General features: G+C 42.8%; 1 protein-coding gene across 1 annotated transcript in view; it reads left to right on the top strand.

The window, feature by feature from the left end:
- Positions 1-13,114, top strand: part of FANCM (FA complementation group M) — a 76,939-nt gene that overhangs the window by 41,984 nt on the left and 21,841 nt on the right. Inside the window, exons 12-13 of the mRNA XM_067295715.1 lie at positions 5,094-5,251; positions 5,924-6,076. Of these exons, the coding sequence (XP_067151816.1) occupies positions 5,094-5,251; positions 5,924-6,076 (311 nt within the window). The remainder of the gene's footprint in view (positions 1-5,093; positions 5,252-5,923; positions 6,077-13,114) is intronic.

Here is a 13,114-nt window from a genome sequence, read left to right as displayed (position 1 = left end):
GGCTTCTGAGCTTAAATTTCTTATTATCAGAGCAAACATCTGATCTTTCTCTGACCATTATCCAATGAAAGCAAAAGGCTGAAAAGAGAAAGGGGAAGCAAGCTGGGAACTCATGCAGAAAGAAAGCAGTTTTCCCCTTGGCCTGCTCATGTGATCTCCCATTTTGTGTGGCAGAAACGTAAAGGAGAGGGATCGGTACAGGTTATGAGTCCATCCATGACACCTACAGCACCAGCGCTGCGTGAGCCTGCCCGTGCTGCAGGCGCAGCCCTGGCGCAGCTGCCGGGATGCTCCTGGTGGTGAGGTTTTCCGATCCTGCCCCCGGAGCCCCGTGTAAAGCTTGCTCCTCTGGGTTTTGCACGCAACCCAGGTGGCGGCTGGTAACGAAAACCAGGGGTGGTATAAACAGACACACAACCTGCACGAAAATGAGCCGAGCAAAACGTGGAATTAAAAACATCATTTCAGAACGTTGCTAAAAGTCTGTGCCAGGAAATAGAAACGAGAGGCAGCGAGTGCGTAAAGAAGATAATTTGCCGAACGTGTGTCCTGCTGCAGGCACGGCGCTTCGAAGGCTGCGATCAGCCGGTTCCTTTTGCGCGAGACAGGCTAGCAGCTGCCGCGGCTGGTGCGGAGCAGCATGACTGACTGCTGTCCCGCATGTGTTACACGAGGGCAAGTTCTTGAAACTTTTCATCTTGAGCACCAACTTGATACGGATTTATCAAAGTCCTCTTCCTTGCTGCGTGAAGCGAGTGGCAATCTGCTTCTGGCGTTGGTGACGTTCAAGATCAGTCTTGAAGAGAAAGGTCTTTATTTTCTTTTTCTTTCTCTTGTTCTTATTTTAGTGCTTCCTGTCATGCTGGAAAAATGAAAAAGCCGGCAGTAATGAATATATTGTAGAGCTTGTTGTTCTTGACATGTGCTTCAGTGGTTTAAGTTGAGATTTCTTGTCCGGATGGTACCGGGTTAGTAGAAGGGCACACTGCTTTGTATGCTGTGCTAGGATGTAGCCCCTGGCCTGAGCCTCCTGTCAGCTTGATCTTGCTCTGGTTTTCACAGGAATGAACTTTCCTCATCTGGTTAAGACAACGTTTGGCCTTTGGCTTTTGAAAACTCAATCATCTGCTGCTTTGTGTATACTAATTAGAAAAGAGAATTTTTCCTTTGCCTCCCTTGGGTTGCTCCTTCTCACTGTTTTCAGGATGATACCTGCATAAAACTTTCCTAATGATTTTTCTTTTGTTTAAGTGAGTTTTTTTTTTTTTTTTTTTTTACTTATTTCAGCTACGCCTGTTCTGAGTTACTTTTCTCGGCCAGTGATGCAGCTTCTGCAAAATGCCGACTGCATCTTTCTTGTGTAGCCGAGCCTGCAGCGAACAAGCTGCCTGTGCTGCTCGTGGGAGCCCGAGCATCGATCTTAACCCAGAAAACCTCAAATCTTAACATCGAGAGCAACCCCAGCAGCAGTACTGTGCTGCTTGCTTTCGGCCGTCCTCCCGTGCCCCCTTTCCGTCTCGCGGATGGCCGCGCTTTGAGGAAGGGAAGCGTTCTTGCTCTGTCGCGGCCGCTCACCGTTTCTTGGGGGAACGCGCAGAGCCTGGCAGCAGCTGAGCGGCGGTGAGGTGTGTGTCACGGTGGCTGCGCTGCCAGCTCCGCACGGGGCCTCCTTCCAGTTCCCCCTTTCCTGCCCCCAACCCGCGACGTTCCCTTCTAGCTGCAGGCTAACGCCACCTGCTCTGCCCCTCCGCGCTATTCCTGCTCCCCTCCCGGGTCAGGGGAAAGGACAATACTTGGTTCTGGAGGAAAATACAGAAAATGACATTAGCGATTTTAGTGATATGTCTGTCTTTGCTAACATGCTGCGTTCATAAATCGTAAACTTCTCTTAGAGATAATTATCCCTTGAAGTGAGCACGTGGTACCTCGTACGGAGGGGAGATGCTGTTGCCAGCTTCTGAGCTGAGCAGAAAATGATCGTTCTCAACTAGATATCCAAACAGCCCAACAGCTCTAGCTTCAGGTGGGAGATTTTTTCTGAGAGAACTAAATAAGGTTTTCTGGTACTTTGCAGTTACTCGTTAGCGTACAGCTTAGCTTTCCACAGAATGTACTGTAAAAAAAGCTAGGGCCTATCTTTATGATATCGATGCAATATCCATGTCTCACAATAATTTCCACTCCCCCAGTGAGTCTGACCACCAGAATGGAAACTTCCTACCTTTGCTCTAGTATTGGTTACACCAACCTAACCTATAAACTGAGCGATGCTGGTGTATGTGTTACTCATTACTTATTTCTGATAATTTAGTGCATGTATTTTTGAAATGTCTTTGCATCTTTTTCTTAAAGAATCTTCTTCTTTTAGTTTTGAGAGCTCTTCATCCACACAGTGAGTTTCAGGAATCTCTGAACAGTGGCTTTGTGTAAAAATGGAGCACTTGGTAATTTGCAGGATTTGTAATATTCTATTTGGTTGTTGGGATCCCTGATTTAGTCCAAATACATGGGAGAACTTGCTTAGATTTTTATCAAACTGTGATTTCAGAGCGCTCTACAGAACTCTCCTCGTGACATAGCTTTTCCCTTCTGTTAAGTTTGTTGATAGCAGCCACGTTAGTCTGGGTCGCTGGTTGTCCCCGGCTTAGTTGGGCTTCAGTCCGTGTGAAACGTCAGCCCTGTCGGGGTCTATGACATTGACTCCTCTGAGGTGCCTAGAACAGCAATGGGGAAGAGTTAGATGTTCAAAAGTGGAAGTGATAACTGGCACAATAATTTGCCTTAAGGTAACTTTCTCCAATGTGGCATCTGCTTCAGTTTCCCTCTCTTCGTACTAGTGAGTAGGTTTAGTGGCTCAAAAGAGCTTGAAAGCAGACGTCGGCTCCTGCTTTCCCCCGTTAGCCTCACGTATCCAGGCATTTAGGTCAGACGGTGAGGCCTTTCCTCACATTGTGTGAAATCGTTGTTTCCGAGTAAGGCCGGGGCCTGGCATTAACCTATTGCCTGCTGGATCCTGCTGTTCCGCTTTGCGAGACGAGGGGATTCCCCTCCGCGCCCCTTCTCCTGCTTCGGGCTTTGTCGGTGGGCGCTGGGCTTTGTCAGCTGTGGGGCTCCTCGTCCTGACAGCCCAAAATATTTGCTCTGCTCAGGAGCAGAAGCCTGATACCTCTGTTACTGAGCCCAGAGCTTTGAGAAGTATCTGTCACAGGATTTTGCCAGCCTCTGGAGGTCTTCATGCTTGCATAGTGCTGGACCGTGCAATCACCATGTGTTGCTGAAGCAGATGGTATCGCAGGGTCCTCTCGTCTTTGAGCAGAGGAGATGCCCTCTGGGATTGTAACACAGAGAACTGAAGTCAGCTGCTGTTCTTGTTGACTCCCTGGACGTGTTTTGGTGGCACACTTGCCACCTGAACTGCTCAGGGGAGCTCAGGTACATTGTCTTGACAGCATCTTCAAGAACGGGAGATATCCCAAACTAGATCTCTTTGCCTCCTTTTTTCTCTTTAGCAACTTGCTGTTTGAAAATGTGTTCTTGGTTGCTTGCCATGCCATCTTTCTTGCATCTTCTTTCTGACGAAATGTCTTAAATGAGGCAGTAGAGATTTTTAGTCATCTTAATCACTTTGGGCTGTCTTGGGTTTTGGCTACAGCTGAGTGCTCCTCCTTGCCCTTTCTCCCTTGTCCAGGTAACACTCGGTCCAGAACTGCACGGTAGTTCACCACTGAAATATTCCGTCTTGGAGCATGGATGCTGGGTAGAGCCAGCCTGCTCCTTTCCTGTCCTTATCAACAAAAGGAAAGACCATGAGATATGCTTTTCTGATAAATGTTCTTGGTTTTCTGGTCTTTCAGGTCTCTCTTTTTTTCCTTCTCTACTACATTCCTGTGGTAGTTATGAAGAGTGTAACAACTCCTAGACTTATGTCAGAAATATTTTAGTAGCAATATTGATCTTTCTCTCTCGCGTGCGTGCTCTCCTTTTTTTTTAAAAAAACCAAAACAATACATGGCCTTAAAAGGCTTCAGTGTTGGTTAGTTTTTTCCAGCTGTGAAAGACACTTTCTCAACTGGACTTGAACCAAGTTCTCAAGACTTTCAGGGGTCTGTTTTTGAGTCCCTGATAAATGTTGTCACACCATACTGTGGGGGCACAGTCTCCAGCAATTATAACTTCAGCGGATTGAGAGAGACAGGCTGATTCCTCTTAAGTGGCATTAATTCAGAATAGGGTGTTGGCTACAGATTCAGCCCAAATCCTTTCTGCAGTGGTTGCCGAATTAACTTAATTGTTTTTCTCCAAGCTTCATGCATCTAGGCTCCAAGCGATCATGTTCCAGCTGCTCTTTAATGCGGATGCTTTGGGTGTTCCTTGCTGCTTGCATTGATGGCAGTTTTGAGGGATCTGTCGTTCTTCTTGCATGGAACTGTTAAAGGCGGTAGCGGCTGTATTGGAGCTTGCTGTCAGACTGCCAGAATGACTCCTTTTCCTCTTTGTCACCGGAGCTCACCGTCCTCGAGCCAAGCAGCATCAGGCCTTGCCTTCAGGAAGCTGCCTCCGAGCACTTGTCTTGTACTCACAGAAAATGCAATTTTAAAATTGAAAAGAGATTGATCGAGGGAATGACTAAGAAAATATTTTTGGCGTAGCAAATTAATGACACTTTTCTGTATTTAAAGAGTTACTTTTCATATTTAAAAAAAAAATCACTTTTTTATATTTGCAGTGTTTCCCCAAGGCCTTTGAGAAACACATTTACAAACTTAAGCCTTATGTTTTCCTTGTGTACTGACTGCTGTGCTGTTCACAGGATGTATTGATGTTTGACACATGCCTATAGATCTATGTATGTTTGTTTCTATGAGGTCTTCCCCCAAAATAATGGTTTAATGGGTAGATTTATCCATAATTATAATACATAGAACTGTGTTTCAATATTTTGTTTCTAACATCAGATTGTCTGTATCTGGTTTTGGCTGTGGCAGAAAGAAGTATGTTTTCTTTTGACTGGTTTCATACGAAGTCCTTATTGTTTATTCTTTTTCTTAAAGTAGAACTTATTTTCCCCAAACGTTTTCTTTTTTCCCTACTAGGCACAAAGGAAATACATTGTCATGAGAACTGGTCTCTGTCATCTGAGGAATTTGAAAGATGGGACAGACTTTACAGGCTTAAAGAAAGCGATGGAGTTAAGGAACTGATACTGCCTCAAATTCAGTTTGAAACTTTAGAAAACCTGGAGGAAATATCAGTGAGTTTAATCTAAATATAATGTTACTTTTGACAGGAGACCTAGAGGAAACACTAGGTAACAAAATCAGTTATGAAATTGAAGGATGTTTTGAATTGAAGGATGTCTTAAAAATGCAATTTTGAGAATTATATATTGGTTTTTGAAGTTAAAAATGTAGGAATTAGGTATCTGAAATGTCTCTGACATTAGTTCTGTAAATTAGAAATGGAAAAACAAAATACTACATCTTTCTTTTCTATTGAAAAGAATAATCTCCCAGTATTCAGTAAGTTCTATTTTTGCTTCTAACAATTTCATACAGGATGCTGTGTATTTATGATGGTATTTTATTCATACTTTTTCATTCCCTTGTTTATATAACTATCATAGTGTTACTAAAAGAAAAACTCAAGTTCTGCAAACTCTATCCTGATCCAGAGAAAAAATGGAGTTTATGTGTCATTTCACCATCTAAAACAACATGTCTTTGTCTGATGAAAAACCATGATCACACAAAACATATAATTGTTTTTGGTTTAGACCAGACTTAAACCCTTGCGATAATGTTTAGAAACTTTCCTGCCTTCAGAGTATTTATTGTTTATTGTTCCTGATAAAGAAGTAAGCATTGGTTTTGCTGAGCAATTTCTTGATTAAAATCTCCTTACTAACTTTAATTTCAAACTGCAGAAGCCTAAAGAGGAGGGAACTCGTGAACTTTCCTTGTCTGAGTGGAGCATTTGGCAGAATCGTCCTTTTCCTACCTCTATGGTTGACCACTCGGATCGTTGTTACCATTTTATTAGCATTATGGAAATGATAGAGCTGATGAGACACGAAAAGGTAAGGTGCTTAAGTTTGGCTGTCTGGAAGCATGCATATGTATTTAATGCACACTTAGAATATTTAAAAAGTAATGAGTACTCTACTTCTGTCTGATCAGCTGAAACAAAAGGTGGGGAAATGTTTTCACGGGGTTAAATCAAGCATTATGAAAGGGACAATGTGCATTTAATTTTGATTACAAAATGTCTCCCATTTGTATTCTGTAATTATAAATCTTTCCTACAGAAATGGTTTAAAACCAGTGTTTTCTTAAAGAAAAAACCACACATGAATCATTCTTGTTTTAATGGATCCAAGTATCAATTTTTTACAAAAAGGTGCAAGATATAAGAACTAGTCGCACCAAGGAATGAAATCACTGAGAGTGATAGTAGTGTTATTTCAGAGTATAATAGAAATCAAAGTAATTTTGTACCATGTATGGGCATTAAATGCATCCCATAAAAACGATGAATGTATGTTGCATGTTTAATGTGCTTGTGTTTTGAGGATTTTTGGTTTGTTTTACCTGAGCTTTAATTAAAAACCTAATTGCTCCTAAGAATTAAGGGATAAGAGGAATGTAGTCAAACAAACGTGGATAAAAACCATTTGGGAGATGAGTTTTGTTTGCTAACGTTTATAGGTAGTGTCTGTACATTTATAATGAAAGATGTATATGGGAAAATGCATGCAGAAGTAGGTCTGTCAACAGTACCTGAGGACTTTAATTGTTCACCACCATTTTTTTCTCCGCTTTAGCTCTTGTATATTCCACGCACATTGCTTTTTAGTGTGTTGAAGTTCTCTAGGTCATGAGAATCTGTTGCTAAGCTGCCAGTGTTTCCTGAATAACTAGAGTAATCAAGGAAGAGAATAGAGACGTAGTAGTTGTGCTCCTTGCTAGGAAAGTGTATTAATGGAAAATTATAAACAGATTTTGAGAGCTAAGATAAGCTTCTCCACTTTGTCACGGAACAATGACATTTTCAGCTTCTCTGAGCATCTGGGTCCCCAAGCTGGGATCAGGAATATCTTGCCAGAGAGAGAGAGCCCTTTGAGGGGAGCTTTGGTATAGAGAACTGGAAGAAGCCAGGAGGCAAAGAAGTGGTTAAAAAATTTAGAATTGCTCTTCTAATTTTCACAAGAAGGAAAGATGCAATATATCTTAATTCAATTTGTCTGCACTGAACAGTGATTTCTTGAATGAAAATTTTGTTAATGTTTTCTTAGTAATTTTCTTAAGTCAGCCTTGACTTCTTTGAAGGGCATTAACAGTCTTTTCAAGACAGGATCTTGGTTTGTTACCACTAGCATTTATCAAAGATAAGGGAGGTGAACCCCGTGTCCAGGTTTGGAGTGAAACTCTCCAAGTTCCATGACTTATACTTACCACTGGCTCCCACACCACCAGCGAAGATGAAGCCTTTTTTTCTCCCCAGCAACGTTCCCTGCTACCAGAGAAGGTGATAATCCGCCTATGGTGTGATGTATGTTTTTTTATGGTGACATGGCTTTGGAACAGTCACTGAGCTGAGGCAGTCCGTACTCATCAGGCAGATTGTACCGGAAACATCTTGCTGCCTTACAGTTTGTGAATGCTCTAGTGAAGAAAATAATCTTCCATATTGCTAATATGAGAGCATGTGTGGGTTTTTCCTTCTTTCCTCCTGCTCCTCCCTCTCCTCCCTCTCCCTGTTATTACCAATCTTCTCCTAGGTCTTCCTAATTCAGTATACCTACAGCTTCACTCCCAGTGAATCAGAAAATGCATACAGAGAAATGTGGGCATAATTGTATAGTAAATTGTATTTCCAGATCAAAAAACCTTTAAGCATAAAATATTATTTAAAACATCTCTGTTCTAAACCATTTCTGTTGGTGAGTGCCACTAACACCAGCATTCAGCACTCTTATGCTTGAAGGTCATCACTATTATAATTGAACGATTTAATTTGGACCCGTGGAGGTCTCTGGTCCAGTCCTTTTCTCAGTGCATGGCCAGCATAGATCAGGTTGCTCAGGGCCTGGCCAAGTCAAGTTCTGAGCATCTCCAAGGATGGCGATTCTACAGCTTCTCTGGTCCCGTGGTCCAGGGTTTAACTATTCTCCCTGGTGAAAAAATTTCCTTCTAATATCTAATTGGAATTTCCCTTGTTGCATGTTGTGCCCATTAACTCTGGCCCCTCCACTGTTCACCTTCAAGAATTCTGGCTGTCTCTTCCCTATGCCCTTGCATTGCGTAGCTGAAGATGGCAATAAGATCCTTCTTTTCTTAAGGCTGAACAGAGTTCCCTCAGCCTTCCCTTGTGCATCCTTGTGCTCCAGCGCCTTGACAGTCAGTCTTGGCAGCCTCCACTGGACTTGCTCCAGTCTGACAAAATATTTCTTGTATCGGGAGGCCTAAAATTGGATTAAGCACTTCAGATGTGGTCTCACAGGTGCTGAAGAGAGGAGAATAACCATCTCCCTTGGCCTGCTGGCTACTGTCCTGCTAATGAGGCCTGGGAGTGATCAACTGCTTTTGCTACAAGGGCACGCTGCTGTCTCGTTTTTCTGTCCTGAGGTTTCTCCCAGCCCGTTGAGGTCCCTCTGGACAGCAGCCCTGCCCTCAAGTGTGTCAGCTGCTTTCCCTCGTCCGATATCATCTGCAGACTTGCTGAGGGCGCACGCTGTCCCATCGTCCAGGTCAGTAAGAAAGACCTGAAACAGTAGAAACCACTGAGAAACACTCCCAGCAACCAGTCGCTGGCTGGGCTTCATACTGCTGTTCAAAACACTTTAAGCCTGGTGAATCAGCCAATTTTTCACCCACATTATAGTCCAGTTATTCAAACCATACCTCACCAGTTTAGCTACAGGATTGCATCGAAAGCCTTGCTAAAGTCAAGGTGAACGACATCCAGTGCTCTTCTCTTGACCGTAGAACCAGTTACATCTTCATAAAAGGCAATCTTGAATTATTTATCCCTGTTTCATACACTTGCTGGGATATTTTCTTGAAAACTTGAGTATTTTCTTAATAGTTTGATTTGAAATTTATATTTTAAACCTGAAATTGGAATAAATATAACATTCATGTAGCATGCTAATTTCACACATTCATAATTCCCTTATGTGATAGTATTTTGCATCATTCCCAACAATATTCCATATAAAACCATTCAAATTAGGATCTTTCAAAAATTCAGCAAGCTTTGCCAAAAACTGATTATGCCAGGTTGCCCATAGCCAGACCTACAGGGGAGGCTTGGGTGGGATAATTTGAGAGTAGAAGCTACTACACTGATTTTTTTTTCTTCTTGTGGAGTGCTTGATTTTAGAAGGAAAAAAATGTAAAAAAGCAAAAGTAGAACAAAATAAAAGAAATCTAGAGATTTGTCAGCAAGGTTTTAAACTTCTGCAGACTAATTAAATCATGCTTATATAGGTGGGTACGCCTTGGTTGTATTCCCAATTCTGATGCTGTTTGTGCATGAGTCACTGTGCTGGGAGAAGTTGCAGTGATGGAAAGAAATGCGTCTGTTGGCAAGTCCGGCGCTGTAGAACGTGGACCCAGTGCATTTCCCTTGCAATACATTTTCATGAGCGCTTCAGCTGAGCCTAAGATTGGGAAAATCACGTGGTTTAAAGCCCTGCTTTTCTGCCAGATTTGATTTTGACCCTGCTCAGTGTGCTGTCCCGTTTCACGGGACGACACGAATGCGCGGTGCTCGCTCGAGCCGCGGGCAGTTCGGGGACCCCCGGACTCGGTGCCTCCTGGGTTAGCTGAGGTCCTTGGGCCGCGTTATCGGTGTGCGTCCCAGGCCCGTGTTTGCTCGGCGTACATACAGCACGTGCAGCCCGCAGATGGGGATATCGTTAACACAAGCTGCTCGGAGGCAGGCGTCCGTAGCGAGCGCTCCTTCTGCGGCAGGTTCAGAGTTGCAGAAGTCTTGGCGTTTAGATGCCTTTGGAAATTGTGGGTGGGAAACACTGTTATGAAAGCAGTAGGATAGGATAAAGGGATGCTACACCAGCCTCTGGGAAATTCACCCTTAGCAGAGATCAAGCCTGCAAAAATCCACCTAAAAAGTCCGTATCCTACGAAAGTGAGTGCATGGGAACACGTTTCAGCAGTGATTCACAGGTTTTTCCAAGCTCTTTATGTACTGGGCATCCAAGTTCCCACTGTAAATATGCTACAGCCAGATATACCACTGCTAATCTGCTGGCGTTAATTTATATTCTCAATAGCAGAGGGATTTAAGGCAAATACAAGTCAAAGCTATTTCGTTAAATAACCAAGATACTGAGCTTCAAACCACACTTCTGTTCCCCCCCCCCCATTTAGGGATAAAATATATATATATTAAAAAAAAAAGGGCAAATCATTATTTTACTTTGAATCACCAAATGATTGGGAGATGTGTGGTGAAACTAATAATTATTTCTTGGGAAGAGTGTCTTTCAGAGATTAATAAATAACTTAATACAGGCCAGCTCAGGAAGTATTTTTGTGTTCTTTATGGGTGTTTTCTGTTACGGAGGAGAGCTCAGGAATTCCCTGATGTGTTATTTTCATTTTCTTGTGTTCATTCAATTAATGATTTTCAAGAAACCTCATTTACAGTTGGTTTTTTTGCATAATAGATTTTAAAAAATCATTTAAGACTTGCATATTTTTGAAAAGACTAAGTGAAAATCTTTGGAATAATTGTTATTTTTATATTGTATTTATATGGTTTTAATAATTTGAAGAATTAATTGGCACATTCAGGGGAAGGAAAAAAAAAAAGGAAAAGGAAAAGCGAGACCCCAAATATGAACCCTAGGACAGGCACATCCACCGCAGAAAAGCCTTTAATGCCCATGTGGCTTTATTACTCCAGCAACGAGAACTGGGCAGATGGGACTGGATTTTCAACTAACTAAAGCATTTGAAAATTAAACTGTGCTGTTTGGAAACAAGATCAGGGCAAACTAATCATTTTTACTGAAATTGTATTTATCTGAATTTCTAAGTGTAAGTAACAGGAAATATTAAAGTGCACTTTTTCTGGGAATTAGACAACTCTTAATGACTCTTTAGAAGTCATAATGTTGTCAAACGGTGTCACTGTGAGTATCTGTTTTCCCCCTCAAAGCTGCCAATTGGAAGTTGTAGCCAAAGCAAATATTCTCCTTAGAAAAGCAGAAGAAAACCTTCAGGCTCCATAGGAAGGGTTGTCTCTTCTTCGTACTCAAGTAACCTCTGATACCAAACGCCTTGGGAGGCAGAGTTTAGGAGATGAACCCAAACTGACTGCCGCTAAAACAAATTTTATCTTCTGTCTTTATTTCACTTGAAGAAACGCATGAGGTGAAATGCCTGACGAAAGGAGAATGCTCCCAGCGTACCCTCAAATTCTAACGAAGCCGGAGAAACTCTCCGTGATTTCAGAGTTTTCACTCCGACATATTTCTTGGGGAAAGTAGGGTGTTTCCGGCCAACTGTGACTTTTTCCCAGGAGTTTCTGAACACAAAGTTAAAAGCGATTCGAGTAAGGGCATTGAAAAGGAGATCTTTTTAGACCCTCCTTGGCAGTAGTATGACATTCTGATATTAAATATGGCAAGACTTCTTCCCCAGCCGGTAGCAAATGGCGCTTCGTTGGGGTGTTGATGAGAGATGGGCTAATGCAGCTGTGAAGCTGCTGGTTTGAGCTGCGGGAGAACCTGGCTTGAACAGCGGAGGACGGATGGAGCAAACACGCTGTCCTGGGATTCTCACGCTAAACTTTCATGCCGTGGCGGCCCAGCTCGTTCGTTATTCCAGAAGACAGCAAGGGGAACACGGCTGTTTTGCTCCTCAGCAGGGCGGCTGTCGGGGGCAGAGCCCACGAGACCGGACACCTCAGGCCTCCAATTAAAATAGTCTCTTTGGGCCCTCTTGATTTTCTTGATCTTGTTGCCAGATGCTTCAAGTCTGAACCCTAATTAAGACTTCGTTTAGACTGTTCAGACCCTTAATTGCAGGTGCTTTCTTTTTTTTTTTTTTGAGAATCCCGTGGAGTTTTGTGCTTACGCCGAGACGGGAGAAGAGCGAGCGGTTGGGCGCCGGGGTTTGGGGTGTCAGTGCGGAGGGGGCCGGGGGCTCGAGCAGCTGGCAGGGCACCGGGACGGGTCCGCCTGCGTTCGGAGGGACTCGGTGCTCCTGTGCGGTGCTGCCCACAGCCTCCCTGAGCCCTTGAGCTCAGCTCCAGGCATACCAGCCGGGCATACTCTGCTCCACCTAAATTAAGTGATCTTGGTTTTCTGGAAAAAATGCCTTACTATTGCATTTTATGGAAAACAAGTAAAAATATCGATTAGGTATTCTAGGGTGGCCGACTTAAATCTACAGACATGAGAAACTTCATGTGGATTCTGTTATTTATCCATACCGCTGTCCTATACAGCTTCTTGCCTCTTCTGGATTTCCATGACCAGGGTATCCGTTCCTGATCTCCCTCCCCATGGTCGGTAGAGCAGTAGAGCGTAATATTGGGGATAATATTTTAACCTTGTTTTTCTGTGTACTGCAATAACTTGCTGGTGATAAAGCTTAGGGCAATATAATGCCATTTGTTTAGAGCACCGAAACGCTATTGTAATTGGAAAACTACTTTTAGATACAATAGTTTGGGTATTTTCTTGGATATGCCTGTTGCTGCTTGTGTTTTTAATATTGGTATAGAAATGTAATAAGGCTTAGGAAATGATTATGGCCACTGGGCTTCAGGAATGCTTTTGCTGTCTGTGTTTTGATGGAAATTATATATTGGTATGCAAATCATTGCTCTATATCCCCCTGTAATTTTTTTTACTGGAGGGGGGGATCCTCCTATTTATTTCTGCAGTACTTAGCACAGGGACATCCCAGGTGAAAGAAATCAAATAATAAATGCTGACTTTAACATATCTATGATGTTAAATAACAGAACAGTCTGTGGTTCCAGGCTGGACACCTGTAGTACTAGCTAGCTGTCACTAGCCCAGAAAGCTTTGTAAAATAAACCATAACTAAACCAAAGATGAATTCATTATTCTGACGTT

Source organism: Apteryx mantelli, chromosome 4, assembly GCF_036417845.1.
Source record: "Apteryx mantelli isolate bAptMan1 chromosome 4, bAptMan1.hap1, whole genome shotgun sequence".
NCBI classification, from domain to species: domain Eukaryota; kingdom Metazoa; phylum Chordata; class Aves; order Apterygiformes; family Apterygidae; genus Apteryx; species Apteryx mantelli.
The sequence above is the reverse complement of the archived record's forward strand: the minus strand, read 5'-3'. Positions and strand labels throughout refer to the sequence as shown.